This window comes from Moschus berezovskii, chromosome 8 (genome assembly GCF_049115385.1).
Source record: "Moschus berezovskii isolate FMDL1 chromosome 8, NW_MosBer_1.0, whole genome shotgun sequence".
NCBI lineage: Eukaryota > Metazoa > Chordata > Mammalia > Artiodactyla > Moschidae > Moschus > Moschus berezovskii.
The window spans coordinates 60,540,379-60,561,816 of NC_142467.1; the positions used below are offsets into that span (position 1 = coordinate 60,540,379).

General features: G+C 38.8%; 1 protein-coding gene across 1 annotated transcript in view; it reads left to right on the forward strand.

The window, feature by feature from the left end:
• PFDN1 (prefoldin subunit 1) overlaps window positions 1-21,438 on the forward strand; it is a 76,573-nt gene that overhangs the window by 41,442 nt on the left and 13,693 nt on the right. Inside the window, exon 3 of the mRNA XM_055429446.1 lies at window positions 1,536-1,620. Within this exon, the coding sequence (XP_055285421.1) occupies window positions 1,536-1,620 (85 nt within the window). The remainder of the gene's footprint in view (window positions 1-1,535; window positions 1,621-21,438) is intronic.

Sequence of the window (21,438 nt, forward strand, 5' to 3'; positions counted from 1 at the left end):
GGGGCCTTGATTTGTAATACTTTTTATATGTTGTCACCAAGACTTATTACAGTTCAAAACAACTCTTTTCCTTGAATACTACACTAAATGATTAGTTCTAAGAAAAATATTCTGTAAACAATACTCTTATCAGAAATAGCACCTGTCTCTTGGACTAATAATATGAGTATTTTGGACACAAACCATTACATGGTAATCCTTGTTTTTCATGAATGTGGGCTATCTTTGCAGTAAATATATGAATAAGATTTTTGCAAAGGGTCAAGTTAGTACTGAAGACTAGGATTATCATTTAAATTTCCTGGACTGTCCTTGTCAGGACCCATGTTTAATAATTTGTGGAGTGAAATAATCACACCAGATTGCGTTATATGTATGTCAGGCTGTATTCATGAAGAGAGGAAAAAAGTTCCCTTCCAGGTGTCTGGGCAAAGCTAGAGTTGTCCTTTTTTGTTGTTTTTGTCTGTGATAACAGACCCTCTTGGTAAGAACCTACCTAGATACAGTGTTGTTTTTGTGACGTTGGTAGAGGAAATAGTCTATTGCTAACTTGATGTGCTTTCTTGCATGGCTTCTTAAGAGATGATGTTTAGTTTTTTGCTAAACTCTTAAGTTATATGCAAAGAGAAGAAACAGTCTGCGTAATTAATTTTTTTTTAATTTGTTATAACTGAGTTGGACAATCCTAAAAGAGATTTGAGTAATTGAGATTTTCCCTTGCTTCCAGTGGAAGGGAAATATTTCAGTTTACTTACTTTAGGTTATAAAAATAGTTTGTTCTTCCTTTGCCTGCAGCAAGACTTATGAATATAAAGTCCCAAAACAGATTTAGTATTAATTTTTAAAGCTTCCCCATATTTCTTCCCTCATCTACTGTAACTAATGTGCCTGAATGTAAAATGGAAAAAGTTGAAAATTTCCACTTGTGCATTTTGAGCTTTTCAGAGGTATTATACACTCTGGATATAGTAAAAGATACTAGGCCTTATACAGTGCTTTTTGTGTGAGGAACTCATATAAACACTAATGCATTGATCCTAACACAGTACTTGATTGTGACTTTAAAAGGTCATGAGTTACTGCTGTTACAAAGAAAATTTTTTAAAGATTGGAGGAAGAGCTGTGATTTACAAATATTGTTTGAAAGATATCAAGATAAAATTTGATACAGAAAACTGAAAAATTAAAGTTAGGGAGGATTTTTATTGTTTTTTCAGTTTTCTTTTAGCCTGCAATAGATTTTTATCTCCCTTCCTTTTTTTCTTTTGTCTATGAATATCCTTGAAGCCTGATTCCCTTCTTAAGCCATGAAGGCAAAATTTACTTTTAAACATTTATTCCTTCTCAGCCAAAAAGGCTGCAGCCTGAGGACTTTCTTGAGGAAGTTGGTCACATTAACATAATAATGCATTTTATTTGTTCTGAGTTGGGAGATGATCCTTCTGGTTTTTTTTCCGTTTAGTATTTTGTGGCATATGGTTATTGATGAACACAGTGGTCAAGTGGCTTAATCTTCAACCTTTTTGTGTTTTTAGGTTTATTCTTCAATCCAAGGAGGCAATTCATAATCAGCTGCTAGAGAAACAGAAGATAGCAGAAGAAAAAATTAAAGAATTGGAAGTAAGTAGGTTTTGAGTGAATAATGATAGCTGTAGTCAGCTTTTAGGAGAAAAGTAATGATCTCATTTTGTCACATTAAATGAAAATGTATGCCTGCCAAGGTCATGTCACATTGTTTTTATTTTTTCTGATTGTGTTAGAGCTAATGATGCAGTCTTTTTATGGCAGTGTATGACAAAAAAAAAGACTAGTCTCTTAAAACTTTAGGGAGTTTTGGATACTTTAGGATAGGATATTGTTAACCTGAGTGTGTTTCTTCCATTGCCTTTGAGTGAACATGTTTATTCTTAAAAAATAAAAGCACAGTGTGTATGTAAATAACACATATTATGGCAGATGAACGTGAGAGTGGGTCATGATAATAGTAGTTAAAGAATCTAGATATATGACTCTAACATGTTGTAATTCTAGATAAGGACAGAGTGAGTAGTAAGCGCTAATTGGGCTTTGCTGGTGGCTTAAACAGTAAAGAATCCGCCTGCAATGCAGGGTTCGATCCCTGGATTGGGAAGATTCCGTGAAGGCATGTCTACCAAGCTAAAACTAATTATCTATATGAAAGATAGTGCTTCAGTCAAGAAAAGTCTTTTTTTTTCTTAGGGGAAAAGATGATAGGTAAGAATAATAACTTTATAGGTGTTTGGAAAATTGGAAAAGATGATAGGTAAGAATAATAACTTTATAGGAGTTTATTATTATCATCTTCTTACACATTAAAACCTTTGCTGTTGCTGTTTAGTTATCTGACTTGTGTCTGACTCTTTGTGACCCCATGGACTGTAGCCTGCCTGGCTCCTCTGTCCAGGAACATTGGAGTGGGTTGCTGTTTCCTTCTCCAGGAGATCTTCCCAACACAGGGATTGAACTGGGGTCTCTTGCATTGCGGGTGGATTCTTTACCAGCTGAGCTACCAGGGAAGGCACCTGGGAAGTCCTTAAAATCTTTAATGAAGTAGTTTTCTTGGACTTTGGTGAACGGTCTATCCTCTATGTAGTAAAAGTTGGATAGGACAAAAAACTGGTCGTTATTTTTGGGGACCAAGATTTCCTGAGATGGGGGTGGATACAGTGACTTCATAGGTCACCTTATCTAATTTCTTTGAATACTGTTTGAGGCAGTGGTTCAGAATCTGACTCAGCCTTTTACTGAATTGATGAGACATTTCTTATAGCCTTTTGGGGATTTCTCAGGGACACCAACTTGGCATGGCCTGGGCAAGCATGTGATGTTTTAGGTTACTTAGGCTTATTTTTGTTTGACTACTGATGAAAATTTAAGCAGACTTGATAATGGTTTTGTTGCTTAGAAAATGTATTGTGAAACAAATAAGCAGACAAAAAAGAAATCTTACCTGTAGTAATCAGGTTTTTATTATTTCTTTATCATTTTTGTCAGCCCAACTCTTCTAGGTTGAGTTTTCCAAACAAAAATACCTTAAAAAAAACAACTGAACAGAACTATTTCATGTGGAGTACCAAAAAAAAAAAAAAAAAAAGAAAATGTGTTTTTGCAATTATTGATAGATATATCTAAACATTGTCCTGATGAGTAAGTGGCAAAGTAATGTGTAAATAATTCTCTTTTTTTGAAAACAAACAAAAGCCAAGATCTGTATATGAACATTGAATATGATTTGTTTTAAGTATGTATATTAAATTAATACTAGTTCAGTTCAGTTCAGTTCAGTCGCTCAGTCGTGTCCGACTCTCCACGACCCCATGAATCACAGCAAGCCGGGCCTCCCTGTCCATCACCAACTCCCGGAGTTCACTCAAACTCATGTCCACAGAGTCGGTGATGCCATCCAGCCATTTCATTCTCTGTCGTCCCCTTCTCCTCCTGCCCCCAACCTTTCCTAGCATCAGAGTCTTTTTCCAGTGAGTCAACTCGTCGCATGAGGTGGCCAGAGTATTGGAGTTTCAGCTTTAGCATCAGTCCTTCCAAAGAACACCCAGGATTGATCTCCTTTAGAATGGACTGGTTGGATCTTCTTGCAGTCCACGGGACTCTCAAGAGTCTTCTCCAGCACCACAGTTCAAAAGCATCAATTCTTCAGTGATCAGCTTTCTTCACAGTCCAACTCTCACATCCTTACATGACCACTGGAAAAACCATAGCCTTGACTAGACGGACCGTGGTTGGCAAAGTAATGTCTCTGCTTTTTAATATGCTATCTAGGTTGGTCATAACTTTCCTTCAAAGGAGTAAGCGTCTTTTAATTTCCTGGCTGCAGTCAGCATCTGCAGTGATTTTGGAGCCCCCCAAAATAAAGTCTGACACTGTTTCCACTGTTTTTCCATCTATTTCCCATGAAGTGATGGGGCCAGATGCCATGATCTTTGTTTTCTGCATGTTGAGCTTCAAGCCAACCTTTTCACTCTCCTCTTTCACTTTCATCAAGAGGCTTTTGAGTTCCTCTTCACTTTCTGCCATAAGGGTGGTGTCATCTGCATATCTGAGGTTATTGATATTTCTCCCAGCAATCTTGATTCCAGCTTGTGCTTCTTCCAGCCCAGCGTTCCTCATGATGTACTCTTGCTTATTTAACTCTTAAGTTAAATAAGCAAGGTGACAATATACAACCTTGACGTACTCCTTTTCCTATTTGGAACCAGTCTGTTGTTCCATGTATAGTTGTGACTATTGCTTCCTGACCTGCATACAGGTTTCTCAAGAGGCAGGTCAGGTGGTCTGGTATTCCCATCTCTTCAGAATGTTCCACAGTTTATTGTGATCCACACAGTCAAAGGCTTTGGCATAGTCAACACTAGTTACCCTAAGGAAATTAGATGGGGTGTGGCTGTAATTGTTTTTTTCTTATAACCTCTGTGTTGGATAAATTGTAACAAGTATATGTTAACTTTCATAGTTAAAAAGAAACATCAAGGTAAAATTGCCACAGATGATGATTTTAGCATACTATTTAGCTCTGGTGAATATCAGGAAATTCATTTTCCGAAAGTTTCCTTTCATGGAGTCTCTCAAATACTGGTAAGAGTATTCTGATATCTGTCAGATAGAATAAATTAGCTCGTTTGTTGGTATTTGAAATGCTTGTTAATAACTATAAAAAGAGTAATTCTCTCTCTCTGGGAACTTCCTCTTCTTCCTCCTACCAACTCTGTTAATCCTTAAGATCTTAGTTTAGGGCTGAAAATTAAGTGCTTTCCCCTTGTTCTAATTTTTCTAGTTTCATAGCACAATGCGAGGATTTGAGCATATAAATTATAATCAGTTGAAGTCATTACAAATATTACTTCCTATTACTTGGGAAGCCTGATACAGATTCAGAGCTCTAAATAGTTTTTCCCAAGGTCTTCCAGTTATTACTCTGCTTTAATTAGTCTCTTCCTTTGAGCGTTAGTATTTCTTGCCAGTCCAACATAATTATCATTGTTGTTATTAATTTGTACCCTCATATACTTTACTATTAAGTTGAGGATGCATAATTTATACAATAACTCTGAAGACTAAGGCCAGGCTACTTCGTTTAGCACCTTTCATCCCTTATGAAGTAAGATTTTTGGTTTGGGTCAAGAGTTCCAGTTTCTAATCTGGTTACACTGTGTATGCCTCTGCATCCCCTACCAGTAGTCTATATAAATGACTCTATGGATCAGCCATGACATAGCATAGGTGCTGGTCTGATCTGAGAGCCCACCTTCGTTAGTATTTTCTAGACTGCCTTTTCTCCACCTCCATTCTTCGTTTCTTTTTGCCCTCTCCATATTTTTTTCCCCTAGTCCTTAATTTATGAGTGCAAGGATTACCTAGAATTTGTTTAGCTTTTAATAATGCTAGTATGCTGTGCTGACATTGTCAACTAGCCTGGTGTCTCACTTTCTGGCCCTTTTCCTCTTCTGGAGCAGAAGTGGGAATACTATAATGTTGCACTCATGTCCTTAGTTCCCCAACCAGGGATTAGACCCATGGCCCCTTCAGTCGAAGCCCAGAGTCTTAACCCTGGGCCTCCAGGGGAGCCTCTTCTCTCATATCCTCTTGATAGGGAGTTATAGTACTTGTTTGAAGTGTAGAAACAAGTACCATGTAACCTTGGGAAGATAGGCTGTAATTTTCTTCTTAAAATTCAATATTTTACATTTTAATACCCCTATGTTGGTTTTTCAGGCTATAATCACTTTCTTGGGTTAGATTAGGAAGTGACTTCATAACAGACTCACAATGTTATAGTGTTATATAGATTTTTACCTTTCCTTTCTAAAGATGATTGATCAGGTTCTGGGAGCAAATGTCAGTTTCATCCTCATGGTGATTAGCAGACCAATGATTCTATTCCAGCTGAAGAGAAAAAAAAATGATGCCTTTAGGATGGTAGAGTAACCATGTTGTTTATGTCATTGAGGGAATTCATTATTTTTGAAAAAATACTGATAAATAACTTTAAGGAAGCTGGCTGAGTATATAACACATAATACAGTATATGTTATTAGAAAATATAAAATTGTACTTCTTAAAAATGACATGCATATAATTGGGATTTCTGATTAGGACTTCATGTGTCTCATCTGTCTGTATAAAAATAATTTTTGAAATATACAGCATTGCTGCATAAAGAAAGTACAAGTTTTTATTTTTTTGAGATTTGAGAGTGTAATTAGACACCCTGTCATTAAACTCACAGACATTTGTGAGGCATCAGATACAAAACATAGTAGTAGTGTAGTGTTGTTTGCTCAGCTATGTCTGATTCTTTGCGACCTGATGGACTGTAGCCCGCCAGGCTCCTCTGTCTGTGGGATTTTCCAGGCAAGAATCCTGGAGTGGATTGACATTCCCTTCTCCCGGAAAGTACACATTTTTAAACATTTTATTTTTTTCATGGCTGTTCTGGGTCTTTGTTGCTGCTTGTGGGCTTTTTCTGGTTGCAGCGAGTAGGGGCTACTGTATAGTTGCAGTGCGGGGCCTTCTCATTGCGGTTGCTTGTTGGGGGCGTGGGCTCAGTAACTGTGGGCCACAAGCTTAGTTGCCCCACAGCATATGGGATCTTCCTGAACCAGGGATTGAACCTGTGTCCCCTGCACTGGCAGGCAGATTCCTAACCACTGGACCACCAGGAAAGACCTGAGTTGTTTTTTTTTTTAATTTCAGTTTTAGTTAAAGTTGACCTAAAACCTTATTGATGGATTGAAGAGATACCGGTCTTCTAAAGAGTGAAAAATACATCCTATATTTTTGCTCTCTTTTGGGGGGGTTAAAAAAAAAAACAATTACTTGTGGACTTTTACAGTTGCAAAAACTCAGATTCAGCATTTAGATGAGCTAGAGCTGAATTTTTGACCCCTTTTGCCTTTTGATTCTCAAGTATTTGGAATACTTGAGATAACTGTAAGCTTTCAGTGATGTGTTTGAATACATTTTGACCATCATTCTCCTGTGTTCTTTCTCATTGAATTACTGCTTCAGGCTCATCTGCCTAAAGTCTAAAATTTGCCTTATATTTTAGGCACATGCAAATATTGGTTGACCACTTTCCTTCCTCTCTTTCTCTGACGTGGTTCCCACCCTTCCACCACCCAGGTTAGCTCAGCAATGACACAATAAAAATAAGAATAAGGAAATTAAGACATTCTGCCCTGCATAATACCACTTCTGACGCAGAATGTTTCAATCCCAGAGTTGTGAAATAGCTCTCCAGCCCATGCTATAAGTAAAATCGGAGACACTGTGAAAGCCCTGACTCTTCCATAAAAATGGCTATTACGGTCAGATGATAGTTCCTGAAACAAGTAGGAAGACAAGTGGCAAGAAAAGTGGATAGGAGGTGCCTGTGACACTCTGCAGTTGGCTGAGTTCTGAGACTCTGATGAGAAAATGTTTTGGAGTAGTTCCCATGATTAAGGATATTTCACTCTGCCTAAGGAGGATCATTTTTTCCACAGCATGGGTGGTGACTGGTAGGCACTTGGATGGATGCCTAGTTTTTGCCCTAAATACTTCACTTTGGGGCTGGTACCTTTGTGTGTATGATGGGACACCATCTTTGGAGGTGATGTCAAGTGAACACTACTGTATGTTAAGCACTGATTCTTATCTGTGTTGTCAATGAAGAGAGAAGGGCAGGTGAGAGCGAAGCCAGTGGCAGAATGTTTTACATATATACCCAGTGGTTCATCTGCTTGCATACCTCAAAGTTTAGATTCCATTAAAAAATTCATTTATTTATTTTGTAGTGAAATACAGCATTTACAGAAATATGTATTAAAATTCATGTAGTTTAATCAGTAATGATAAAGCAGTCACCTGTAACAGTCATCCAAATCAAGAAATCAAACATTGACAGGACACCAGAGTACCATCTGCTTCCATTCTTGCTTGTTCTCCCCCTCCCCCAGGTACGTCTAACTTTTGGATATTTATTTTCTTTTATAAAAAGTTTTACTACCTCTCTAGGTACCCCTCAAAAGTTTTTGATCTTTATATGAACAAAATTAATCTCCATATTTTTTGCTTTTCTTCTTTCCCTCAACATTGTGTCTGAACTATTTGATACATTCATGTTGAGATTGTGGTTTGTTCATTTTCATTGCTATATGTAGTCCATTATATAGTTGGGCTACAGTTTATCTTTCCAGACAGCTCATTTTTAAAATTTTTAATTGGAGGATGATAGCTTTGCAGTGTTGTGTTGGTTTCTGCCATATATCAACATGAATCAGCCATTGGTATACATATGTCCCCTGCCTCTTGAACCTCCCTCCCAGCTACATCCGATCCCACTGGTCTTGGTTGTTACAGAGAACTTGGTTGAGCTCCCTGCATCATACAGCAAATTCCCACTTGTTGTTTTACATAATGATGTATTTGATTCAGTGCTAACTCTGTCAGTTCATCCCACCCTCTCCTTTCCCAACTATGTCCACAAGTCTCTTCTGAATGTCTGCATCTCTGTTGCGACCCCCCAAATTGATCAGTACCATTTTTCTAAATTCCATATATATATGCATTAATATATGATATTTGTCTTTTTCTTTTTAACTTAGTTCATTCTGCGTAACAGGCTCTAGGTTCATCTTCAGATTTATTCTTTTTTTATGGCTAATATTTCTTTGAATATATGTACCACCATCATTCATTTGTCAATGGACATCTTCAGTTGCTTCCACGTCCTGGCTGTTTTAAGCAGTGCTGCAGTGAACATTGGGATACATGCAGACAGCTCATTTTTACCCTTAAGAAGACAAGATGTTTTCATAAAATATTTGCATAGTTTATCTCTTAGCCTCTTGCTGAGGAGATATGTTTTCCAGAGACATCTCCTATTCTATCCCAGGAGAGTTTGAGTGTCTGGAGAGAAGTGAAATATAAAATGTCTCTGCTCTAAAAGTTACTTGGTGATTATCCACCTTCAGTAGTAACTAGATAGCTACGCGTGTCTGATGTCTTTAAAATCAAAAAAAGAAATAATTGCAAGTTTAGTAAATAATCTCTTTACTATGTTGATTTGAATTTGGGAGTCTTGGGTGAAGCTTCTCTTATTGTTCCGTTTGTTGGGATTTCAGATATGAATCAGTTCAGTTCAGTCACTCAGTCATGTCCGACTCTTTGCAACCCCATGGACTGCAGCATGCTAGGCTTCCCTGTCCATCACCAACTCCCGGAGCTTGCTCAAAATCATGTTCATCGAGTCAGTGATGCCATCCAGCCATCTCATCCTCTGTTGTCCCCTTCTCTTCCTGCCTTCAGTCTTGCCCAGCATCAGGGTTTTTTCATATGAGTCAGTTCTTTGCATCAGGTGGCCAAAGGATTAGAGTTTCAGCTTCAGCATCAGTCCTTCCAATGAACACCCAGGACTGATCTCCTTTAGGATGGACTGGTTGGATCTCCTTGCAGTCCAAGGGACTCTCAAGAGTCTTCTCCAACACCACTGTTCAAAAGCATCAATTCTGTGGCACTCAGCTTGCTTTGTAGTCCAACTCTCACATCCATACATGACTACTAGAAAAACCATAGCTTTGACTAGATGGACCTTTGTCGGCAACGTAACGTCTCTTGCTTTTTAATATGCTGTCTAGGTTGGTCATAGCTTTTCTTCCAAGAGGCAAGCATCTTTTAATTTCATGGCTGCAGTCACCATCTGCAGTGATTTTGGAGCCCAAAAAATGTCTGTCACTGTTTCCCCATCTATTTGCCATGAAATGATGGGACTGGATGCCATGATCTTCATTTTTTGAATGTTGAGTTTTAAGCCAGCTTTTTCACTCTCCTCTTTCACTTTCATCAAGAGGCTCTTTAGTTCTTCTTCGCTTTCTGCCATAAGGGTAGTGTCATCTGTGTATCTGGTGAATACTTATCTCTTTGTAGAGTTCATTTGCATTCTCAGCATACATAAAAATGAATGTTTTAAAATAGCTTTTAGTTACTTAAATTTAAGTCTAAAAGGGCCTGATGGTTGGAAGGCTAGAGTTATAGTGAACTATATATAAATACACACACACACACACACACTCACTCACTCCATGTCCTGGTGTTTTAGGACATGCAGCTTAATGTAACTATGTGATCCTCCTCTGTGGCTTTCAGAGAAGAGTGAATCTGAAAAAGTCCATATATGGTCCTTTTTCTGGTTGAGTATTTATTGGTTATTATCAATATTATCAGTATCTTGGTCAATATATATGTGATATGATTCAAGTGCTAATATTTGCCCAAATGTAAACTGTCTGTGGTATATTTCATTTCCTCAGTAGAAGTATTTCATTTCTGGTAAGAACTTAGATGTAACCAGTCCAGATAGATTTGCCCTTTATTGACCATTTCTTGTTTGTCTGTGAAGTGCATATTACAGATATTTTACACACATACTCCTTTGATTGATCTGTTCATTTGTGTCTTCATTTTGTGATTAACATTTTAAAAAGGTTTTGCATTCCAGTTAGTCCAGAATTCAGCTTTTTGCATCTTGATTCAGTTATTCTTTTCTTCTAGGATACATTCCCAGGGTGGAACACTTGTCCATAACCACACCAGACTCTTCCTTTGAATGCTTTAGAGGGTTGTTGACCTCAACCTTTGCTGCTGTATGCTTTATATGGTCTGTACTTTTCTTTGTTTAACCATAAATATTTGTCCTTAGCCGCCTCCCTCCCATGCCTGAGAGTTCCTCCATTCACTTTCAGGCTGCCTAGTGAATTATTTCTTTTGATGAGTTAGAATTTGAATTTTGTTTTCTGTCATTTGCATGCCTCCTTGCCCTTGTAACTTGATGGTGAGGTGAAGTTGGTCAGTATACTTTTCTTTGTACTAGATTTTTGGGGCTTCCCAGGTGTCAGTAGTGGTAAAGAACCCACCTGCCAATACAGGAAACATGAGATGCAGGTTTGATCCCTGGGTTGAGAAGATCCCCTTGAGGAGGCCATGGCAACCCACTCCATTATTCTTGCCTGGAAAATCAGTCCATAGGGTTGCAAAGAGTCAGATGTGACTAAAGTGACTTTTCACATACAGCACATACTAGATTCTTACTCTGATCAGTCTTTATATGATAGATCTCCTTTAATCTGAAGTAATAGATGCTGGCCAGAAGAAATGAGTTGTTCAATACTTAATGTGGACAGGCCACACCTGTATTAATGAGCACACTAAAGTGTATGTTAACTCAAAAAAACAAGATCCAAACTGATATTTGAACCATAAATAGAGATCTCAAAGTCAACTAGACTTGTAGTAGAGCATTCATTACTCTAAATTCCTAATTTAAATACTAAATTCTTATTTAAATGCCTTCTGTTGAGTTATGAGTTCTGGATTCTAGCCCTTGCTGTATTCTAAGCCTCGGTGTCCTCATCTGTAAAAGAAGAAGGTTGGACTAGAAGATATCTAGGGTCACTTATATTGCGTTTATTGTTAGAACCTTATTCTTTTTTTGAATTGCCACTTTAGAAGCAAAAATGCCCCCTTAAAATGAAAAGATGGAGGGAGGCAGACCAGAACAAAAAAAACCCAGTTTCCTTTCTATTCAGATCATTATCTTAATTTTAAAAAGTTAATTGTAATCATATTTTTGCAGGTAAATAAAATTAGCTGTCTACAGCTTTGCCAGCTAAAATGTAATACAAGGTGACAGCATCTCCTTTGATCTTTGCAGTAGTTGTTTAAGTTCCTGAAATCACAGAGATTGTGTATGTGATGGCTTAAAGGTATCACCTGTTCTAGAGATACTTTTGGATAGAGCTGTGTAATAGCTTATTAACTCCACATTCATAAAGTAGCATTCTCAAGGAATGTTATCATTTGTAGTGTTTTATCTTTTAGTGATCATGTAAAATACATGATACTTAGAATAGTGGCAAAAATATTCAGAAAATGTTGAAAAATTATTAAATTCCTTGAGTGTATGTGGACATTTTTTATAGTGGCAAATTTTATAAAATGTTTTTAATGAATTTTAGTTAATCTGCTGATATACTGCTTAGGACTTTACTATTTTTATTTTTACCATTTTATTCATTTTTCAAAGCATTTTTACTCCATTATTTCATTTAAAAGTAGTGTCTATGGTTGATGCTGTCTTGCTAATTATGATTAATTAGAGGATTTTCTCCCATCTCACTTTGTCTTGTTTCAAACAAATCTCTCACTTGCCACCAGGATAATAAAAATATTTGAATTCCATCACTATTCATGAGGCTGTTCTTTTGGGCAGGTAATTATCTTGTGAGGGAATTTTTCCAAAATGGACACACATGCATTAAACTCCTAACTTTTGTATAAAACAGTTTAGTTCATATTCTGCTTTTGTTTTTAAGAAAACACATGAGGGTGGAACAATACTTCATATCAGGAAGCATTATCAGTTTCCACTGATGTTTTATACGTGCTCTGTTTTTATATGAGACTCTAAAAGCTCAAATGCTGTGTGATGCTATAAAGACATGGAAAATGATTCTTTCTTAGGGTTGGAGGAAGTGATGACTAGTGTTTTGCTGGTAGTATCTGATAATCCCCCCTCCCTTTAGCTATTCTAGGCATGTTTAGTTGTCGGGCGTTGTCGGACTAAATTGCTAAAAATAACAAATAAGGGGGAGGCTGTTATAAGACCAGCTCTTGCCACTGTCTGTAATCTGTTTAATTTAGTTCCTAAGGAGAAAGGGCAAAAGTAACATGGTGCCATTCTCATTGAATGGGTTTTTTGTTTGAAGTGCTGACAAGTACATTGTTTGAGCTCTCTCTTTTCCCAAACCCCATAGGGCTCACATATGCACATCCACTTATAGTGGAGAGCCAGAGCTGGGGGACTCAAAGAGCATGTTCTAATCAGTGGTTATGCTTGAGATTAACCAAGTGAATTTGGTCTTTTGCATAACTTTAATGTGGCTTTTGACAGTGGAAATGTGCAGCTAGCCTATGAGAGAGGATGAGTTGGAGAAGACGGTGATTAGAAATGGATATTGTAAGAATAGACATCTGTATAGTACTCTCTACTACAGCAACTCAACGTTCCCAGAGAGTCAGGTTGTTTAAAATTAACCACATATGTGACTTCAGTACATCTGCATGTATTGATAATTTTAACTCACATTGCCAGCATAAACCTTTCTGTGAATTTGGCTCTTGCTCTTTCTTCACCTTAACTTCTTTCTATTAAAGAAATAACTTTCTGTAAAGTGGAGATAGCAGTCTAGTCAGTCAGTTCAGTTCAGTCACTCAGTCGTGTCCGACTCATTGCAACCCCATGAACCACAGCACGCCAGGCCTCCCTGTCCATCACCAACTCCCGGAGTTCACCCAAACCCATGTCCATTGAGTCGATGGTGCCATCCAACCATCTCATCCTCTGTTGTCCCCTTCTCCTGCCCTCAATCTTTCCCAGCAGCAGGGTCTTTTCAAATGAGTCAGCTCTACGCATCAGGTGGCCAAAGTATTGGAGTTTCAGCTTCAACATCAGTCCTTCCAATGAACATCCAGGACTGATCTCCTTTAGGATGGACTGGTTGGATCTCCTTGCAGTCCAAGGGACTCTCAAGAGTCTTCTCCAACACCACAGTTCAAAAGCATCAATTCTTTGGTGATCAGCTTTCTTCACAGTCCAACTCTCACATCCATACGTGACCATTGGAAAAACCATAGCCTTGGCTAGATGGACCTTTGTTGATAAAGTAATGTCTCTTGCTTTTTAATATGCTGTCTAGGTTAGTCATAACTTTCCTTCCAAGGAGGAAACGTCTTTTAATTTCATGGCTGCAGTCACCATCTGCAGTGATTTTGGAGCCCAAAAAAATAGTCAGCCACTGTTTCCATCGTTTCCCCGTCTATTTGCCATGAAGTAAGTGAGGGGATCGGATGCCATGATCTTAGTTTTCTGAATGTTGAGGTTTAAGCCAACTTTTTCACTCTCCTCTTAACACTTTCGTCAAAAGGCTCTTTAGTTTTTCTTCACTTTCTGCCATAAAGGTGGTGTCATCTGCATATCTGAGGTTATTGGTATTTCTCCCAGCAATCTTGATTCCAGCTTGTGTTTCCTCCAGCCCAGCATTTCTCCTGATGTACTCTGCATATAAGTTAAATAAGCAGGGTGACAATATACAGCCTTGATATACTCCTTTTCCTATTTGGAACCAGTCTGTTGTTCCATGTCCAGTTCTAACTGTTGGTTCCTGACCTGCATACAGGTTTCTCAAGAGGCAGGTCAGGTGGTCTGGTATTCCCATCGCTTTCAGAATTTTCCACAGTTTATTGTGATTCACACAGTCAAAGGCTTTGGCATAGTCAATAAAGCAGAAATAGTTGTTTTTCTGGAACTCTCTTGCATTTTTGATGATCCAGTGGTTATTGGCAATTTGATGTCTGGTTTCTCTGCCTTTTCCAGAACCAGCTTGAACATCTGGAAGTTCACGGTTCACATATTGCTGAAGCCTTGCTTGAAGAAATTTTAAACATTACTGTACTAGCGTATGAGATGAGTGCAATTGTGCGGTAGTTTGAGCATTCTTTGACATTGCCTCTCTTTGGGATTGGAATGAAAGCAATCTAGTACTTGTTCGTAAAGCTATTGAAGATCACGGAAGTGAAAGTCGCTCAGTTGTGTCCGACTCTTTGCAACCCCGTGGACTATACAGTTCATGGAATTTTTCAGGCCAGAATACTGGAGTGGGTAGCCTTCCTCTCCTCCAGGGGATCTTCCCAACCCAGGGATCAAACCCAGATCTCCCACATTGCATGCGGATTCTTTACCAGCTGAGCCACAAGGGAAGCCCAAGAATACTGGAGTTGGGTAGCCTATCCCTTCTGTAGGGGGTCTTTCCCACCCAGGAATTGACGATGACTGAAGGAATGAGTTAAATGTCTTTCCTGTCCCCTGTTATGCATTTATCAGCAGTAGAGTGTGTGAAAACTGGAAGCAAATTTGCAGTTATATTTCTGGTGTTCCACATTCTTTGTTGACTCACCTGAGCATTTATTGATTTTTATATTCTGAGGTTGCTTATTGATTTTTGTGTCTGAAGACCTATCCAAAAATCCCTTTGTGTAATTCTTCTGTTTTTTTTTGTGTGTGTTTTGTTTTGGTTTGAATCTGGCCACTTTACTGCCAAAGAAAGAATGGATTGCTTTTATTAGAGATTCTTGCTAAGGAGTATCTTGGGAAAGCCTGTTTTTAATGATGATCCTGATATTTACCTAAATCTTTGAAATCTGAGCGGTTGGACACTGTAAGCTTTGGGAATGCTTATTCCTTTTAGGCATTTCTTAAGTCACCAACCTGCCTTACTGCCTAACTTAATGAAACACATAATCATTTTACTGAACTAAAGGGTCTTAGAGATATAGTTTAGAGCACAGTCTTCAGCACTATCCGTGCTGCATAGTTGATGATGACGTCTTGTATCATTTTGGCCAAGTTTAATCAGCTGTAGAAATTTGTAAAAAAAAAAATCACTTTGCACTTCTGGATTTTTGAGGTTCAGATTCAGATCCTTCATTAAGGCAGGCTTAGTGTCTTTATCTCTTTAGAGAAGGCATGAGAGGGAAATAAAAGGTAGATGGTGATGGAAAACATAAGAGGAAGAGGAGCTTCTGGTACTAGAGTTGAACCTTAAAATGGGTCAAGTTTTGAAATTAACTGTAAAATGTCAGCTGCCTTAATTTTTAAGTGTTGATGCTGTCAATATCAGGGTTTGAATTTCCCATCTACAATGGATTTTTCCTTCCTTTGGGCTGTGTGTGCACTCAGTCACATCTACCTCTTCGTGACCCTATGGATTATAGCCTGCCAGGTTCCTCTGTCTATGAGATTTTCTAGGCAAAAATGCTGGAGTGGGTTGTCATTTCCTCCTCCAGGGGATCTTCCAGACCCAGGGAGCAAACCTGCATCTCTTCTGTCTCCTGCATTGGCAGACAGATTGTTTACCACTAGTGCCACCTGGGTAAACAATTCTAAGATTCCATGAGATAAGGTTCTGGCCAGTAATAAGTAGGCCAGAAGAAGTGTATGCATGTAAAAAAAATGCATCATTAAATGTTTGCTGGGTGTCTTGATTATACACTGTACTTTGGTGTTTTAACTAACTATGGAGTTTTTTTGTTCTTATTTTTATACATCAAGGAACCTACAGTCTATTGTAATACTGTGTGCCATGCACTATTGTAGGCAAAGTTAGCAAAGGCCCTGATGGCATGGAACTTATATTCTGGAGAATGGGAGTGAGGGGACAGATAATAAATAATTGATAAATGTTAGAAAGAAAAACAACACACAATAAAGAGATAGAGAATGGTGAGATATATATAAGCTGTCTTACATCGTGCTGACAGGGAGGGTTTCTCTGATACGGTGTATTTGAGCAGAGAGACCTGAAGGGAGTAAGAAAGCAAGCTATGTGTACATCTTGGAGAAGAGGGTTCCAAGCAGAGGGAACAGTGAGTATAAAAACCCTGGAGGTCAGAGCATATTTGATGAGTTGTGGGAACATCAAGGAGGCCATGTCAGCTGGAGCTGAGTGAGCAAGAATAGTAGGAGATGAAATCAGAGAGGTATCAGGGAATAGATTATAGAGGGTTTTGTAGGCTATATTAAGGATTTTGTATTATAGTCTGAAGTTGGGAGTTTTGGGAGGGTTTTGAACCAGAGGAATGATATTATCTGATTTACATTTTAAATCTCACCATCTGGATGCTTTGGTGAGAGTGGATTATGGAGAGTAAGTGTGGGAGCAAGGAGACTTGCCAGGATGCTGTTGTATTATGTCTCGGTGAGAGATTGATGGTGGCTTGGACCATGGTGGTGGCAGTGGAGATGATCAGAATCCAGATATATTCTAAGGTAGAGCCAAAACAACTGAGTGCAGGGATGAGAGAGAGACTGAAAGTTTTGAGCCTGTTAGATTCATAACTCCTTCCTCCACGTATATCACTCATCACCTGTTGCAGAGATCCGGGTTGGGTTCATGAGGGAAGGAGGCATTTTAGCTGGGCCTTGAAGATCAATTAGAACTTTATTATTAACACATAGGATTGGTTCAGGGGAGTCAGCATTTCAAAGCAAAAAAATGCTATGACCAGAAGTCTGAAAGTAGAGCGGTAGAAAGGAGAGTTAAAGTGAGAAACAAAGCTGGAAAGGCCTAAGGGAAAGAAGTGAAGGCTAAAATGAATGAAATCAGTATGCTTTATACTCACTTTAAGTTCTTGTTCTGGGTGAGTAGTTACTCCCAGTGCAATGCTGTTCATTCACTGTGGTTTCCACACAGCACTCCATGTGTGATGGGCTCCACAGAGATTCCACATGTTTATGGGAACATATATGCTGTTGATAATTCATAGATCAATATTCCTAGTCAATTTTTAAGTTTCAAAAGTAATTTTAAAAGCAAATTGAAAGTTTGTTTGGGGCCTTGTTAACCTTTGAGATACTGTTAGACACCCAAGTAGAAATGTTGAATAGACAGTTGGAAATAGGAATCTGGAACTCCAGGCTAGTGAAGTAAAATTGAGAGTTGTCCATAAATTGTCAGTTTATAGGTGGCATTTAAAGTCATAGAACTGGATTAGATCAACTAAGGAGAAAAGGTAGCTACTTATAGGAGCTATAAAAAAGGTTCATGTACTGAGCCAAGGGCGCTGCTGCAGGATGTAAAAGCTCTGTACAGAGGTGTGGACAGTGCAGTGTGAATTCAGAGAACTGAGTGAACACCCACATGGGCAAGCCTCTGCTGTGAAGGGGCCAAGCTGCAGTGCTGAGACCAGCTTCCTCCATGGTTAGGGGGCTGTGCGGGCCCCTGGTTTTGTGCTGCAGCAGACGCTGTCAGCCCAGTTAGACCTGAGTTTCTAGGGCTTTGTGGCCTCTCTCATTACCACTGACCTGGAGCTGGGCAGGCCTGGTCTGTTGAGGGACAGTTTGCTTTCTCTGGGGAGAGATTGCAGAATGTAGAGACCGACATCTAGTTAATCTCAGAGCTGACCGGGCTCTCTGGGGGACTACACTGCAGGGAGTGGTGCAGCATAATTCATTTAAAGCACAGATTAGAAACACCGCCTGTGTGTATCTGTGGTTTCTTGGGTAAGATCTGAGGGAGGAGTGTGCTTACATGGGTGGAAGCAGGCATGCCTGCTAGTTTGGAAGGTTTAAAGTTCCCTAAAAGAATTTTATAGTACTTTCACTGGTGCTTGTGTACACTCAACACATAAGCACATACAAACGTGCAGTTTCCTACCCTCTTTCAGTGTGTATTAAGAAATACTTCAACTTTTAGAATATTTTTTTAGTTCCTTTTACAAATTCTTAGCAAGTAATTGGCACTGCTTTTCTTGGCTCTGATAAAGCACAGCATAATGCCTTGACATAATTATTAAGATGATCTCTGGAATCAGTGAATATGAATTTGAACTCTAACTCTGCCATACTATCACCTTGGGTAAATTACTTAGTGTCTCTAAGCCTGAATATACTTTTTTATAAAATATCAACAACAGCAGGGTTGATGGATAAGGACAGTAAATAACCCTCTTATTTCCTGTTTAAGTATGGAATCAACTGAAAGTTGGGCATATTGATATGAAGATGTAAAATATATTTTACTGTTATTACTGGGGAAGATTAGATTGAAGGATGTGTCTTAGGTGTGCAGCAGTAATAATGATTTCTAATACTGATCCAGAGTTAAGTTACCCAGCAAATCTGTGGAAGTTTGGGACAAGCACAGGTCTCTCTCTGCAGAGGCAGGGGGAGCATATCTGTCAAATTTATGAGGAAAATGTGTACCTTCTGCAAGCAGGCAGATCCTGGCAGAGTGGCAGGGGCCAAGCCATAGTTCCTTTTTCTAAACTCACCAGTCAGAAAAGCCAGTAGTCTTCCTGAGAGTAGCTTGAGGAGGCCAGGATGGATACCTGGTGAAAACTGGAGGTGAAGAGAATCAGCATTTCTTCCTTCTTACAGGAAGTACCTACCTCATAACATGATACATACAAATCACTTGGTGGCTGGCACACATTAACTGTTCGGTAAATGCAGGGTTTTGTTACTTGCATATGATGGATGCTCAGTAACTATTTACTGATGGAGCATTTTGCCACCACATGCTTACAAGATAAAAGTTTCCTTTTAATAAGGGGAAAAAAATAAAGGTACACAAATGTACAAAACTAACACAACAAACACCTGTGCACTCATCACCCAGAGCTAACAAATGTTAGCATGTGGTAATGTTTATTTATTTTTGTTTTTTTACAAAATTAAAACCATACTAATGAAATTGAAGTCTGCTTTGTAACTTGCCTCCTGGCTATATATTAGTTTCATTCCCGCTAACTAGGAGAAACTACTATGAGCTGTTAGGTATAACTTTCCAAGCCACGTTTCATAACATCCTATAGTCAATAAATGACATTATATTGTTCCTGTCTTTAAGTTACTTGCCTTTTTTTGAATTCTGTTCACACTAATAAATATATGTAATTTATTCAGTTTACTGTAGGGTATTCTATAAGAACATGTAACTTTCTGTATTTTATTCAAAGGATCCATTGTTGATAGCTTTAGTATATACATGTAAATATGGCCAAGGGACCTGATGACTCCTTTCATATGTAGCATAAATACAGACATTGTTAAGGCTAGTCAGTGGGCTCAAGGATGCAAGTGCCAACAGGTTGGTGAGATCTCCTGCTCTCACTTCCTAATGGCCATGGATTCTGTGGTGAAACCATCTCCTGAACTAGCTGGATGGGATTGAAGGCGGGAGGAGAAGGGGATGACAAAGGATGAGATGATTGAATGGCATCACCGATGCAGTGGACATGAGTTTGAGTAGGTTCCAGGAGTTGGTGATGGACAGGGAATCCTGGCGTACTGCAGTCTTTGGGGTTGCAAAAGTCAGACACGACAGAGTGACTGAACTGACTCAAACTAGCTGGCCTCTGCCAGTGTTTTAGAAATGGAGATCACATGTCCTTCACAGTGCCAGAATCAGAATTGATGAGAAAGAGAGGGCAAGTCATAGTGGGAACCCAGGATTCCAGATTCTAATTTCCAACCACTTTTACTCTGAAAGAAATGAGGATTCCTATGCCATGGTTGGATACTTCCAGTAGCTGGGTCCTCTAATATTAGTGGTCCTTTTCTTATAAAATTATAAACTCGTAAATACCAACTCTTTGAGTAAAGAGATAAAGTGGCTTCTAAGTGGCCTTGTGTCTGGAAATTGAAGGAAGGGCAAAAGAAAAACCACCCCTTGAATCATGTTTGCAAAGAGAAGTGTGCCAAGTACTCTTTTATTACTCCAGTGTCATTATAAATTTAATTGGTCTTATGTCAGCTACTTAGATCAGAGCTAATAGCATGTTCAACTCCATTCTGTTTGTACCAGTTCCATGGTAACTTGGGTGGGTGTGGAGTTGGGACAAGTGGCAGCTGCGACGTCTGGTCTGTGGAGTGATTTCATCATGATACGAGCCCCTTTATCAGCCTGGATGGAGAAGTGTCACTGGGCAATGTGACCTGACTTCTCAGTGCCCTCAGAGCAATGAGCCAAGACCTTGGGCTGCTTGTCTGACCTAGAGGTTTAGCTCAGAGTTAGAGAGCAGTGATTTCTTGGTGATATGAACAGGTGTAACTATCAGTTTCCCTTTTCTCTTTCTGAGTAAAAAGAAAGCTGAGGTTTTTTGAAAGCTTTTTAAAATAACCCTTTGGTGTTAGAGTGAGTTTGTAGTTCTCTGGTTCTGCCCTCTGATGACCTGTACAAATCAGCGGAGGAGGTGCCCATGAGTCATGCCTCTGTGCTTTTAGTGGCTTTGAGCTCTTACTTGTTTTCACTGTCTCCTGGTCCTTTTATGGATTTCCGGTTGCCGTATCTCTATTTTTTTAGTTGTATAAATATGTTACTCGATTGGAAAGTAATATTGTGATCACATAGAAATTTCCTTGCCTTTGTTTGTCCATAGTCTCTCCCAGAGTACCTTATAAACTCATGAAATGTTAATGCTTCTGCTGATAACATTAATTTTCAGAAATTAATACATCAGTTTATTTTATCCTGCCTGGTTTGTGTATGTGTTACTGTCAGCCCCTGGGTGGAGTAAAGACTAATTTGCTCTGAAAATAATTCATTCGGAACTTGCATTGCCATGCCTGTTTTTAAACACAGCCTTATTACTGTTTAATTCTAGAACATGTTCATCACCCCCCAGAAGAAACCCGTTAATCATTAAGCATTTGCTTCCCATTTCCCCTTCCCCCAGCACCTGGTAATCATTCATCTATTTTCCATCTCTGTAGATTTGCCTGTTCTGGATGTTTGTATAAATGGATCACACAATATGTGGCTTTCTGAATCTGGCTTCTTTCACTTAGCTTAGTGTTTTCAAAGTTCA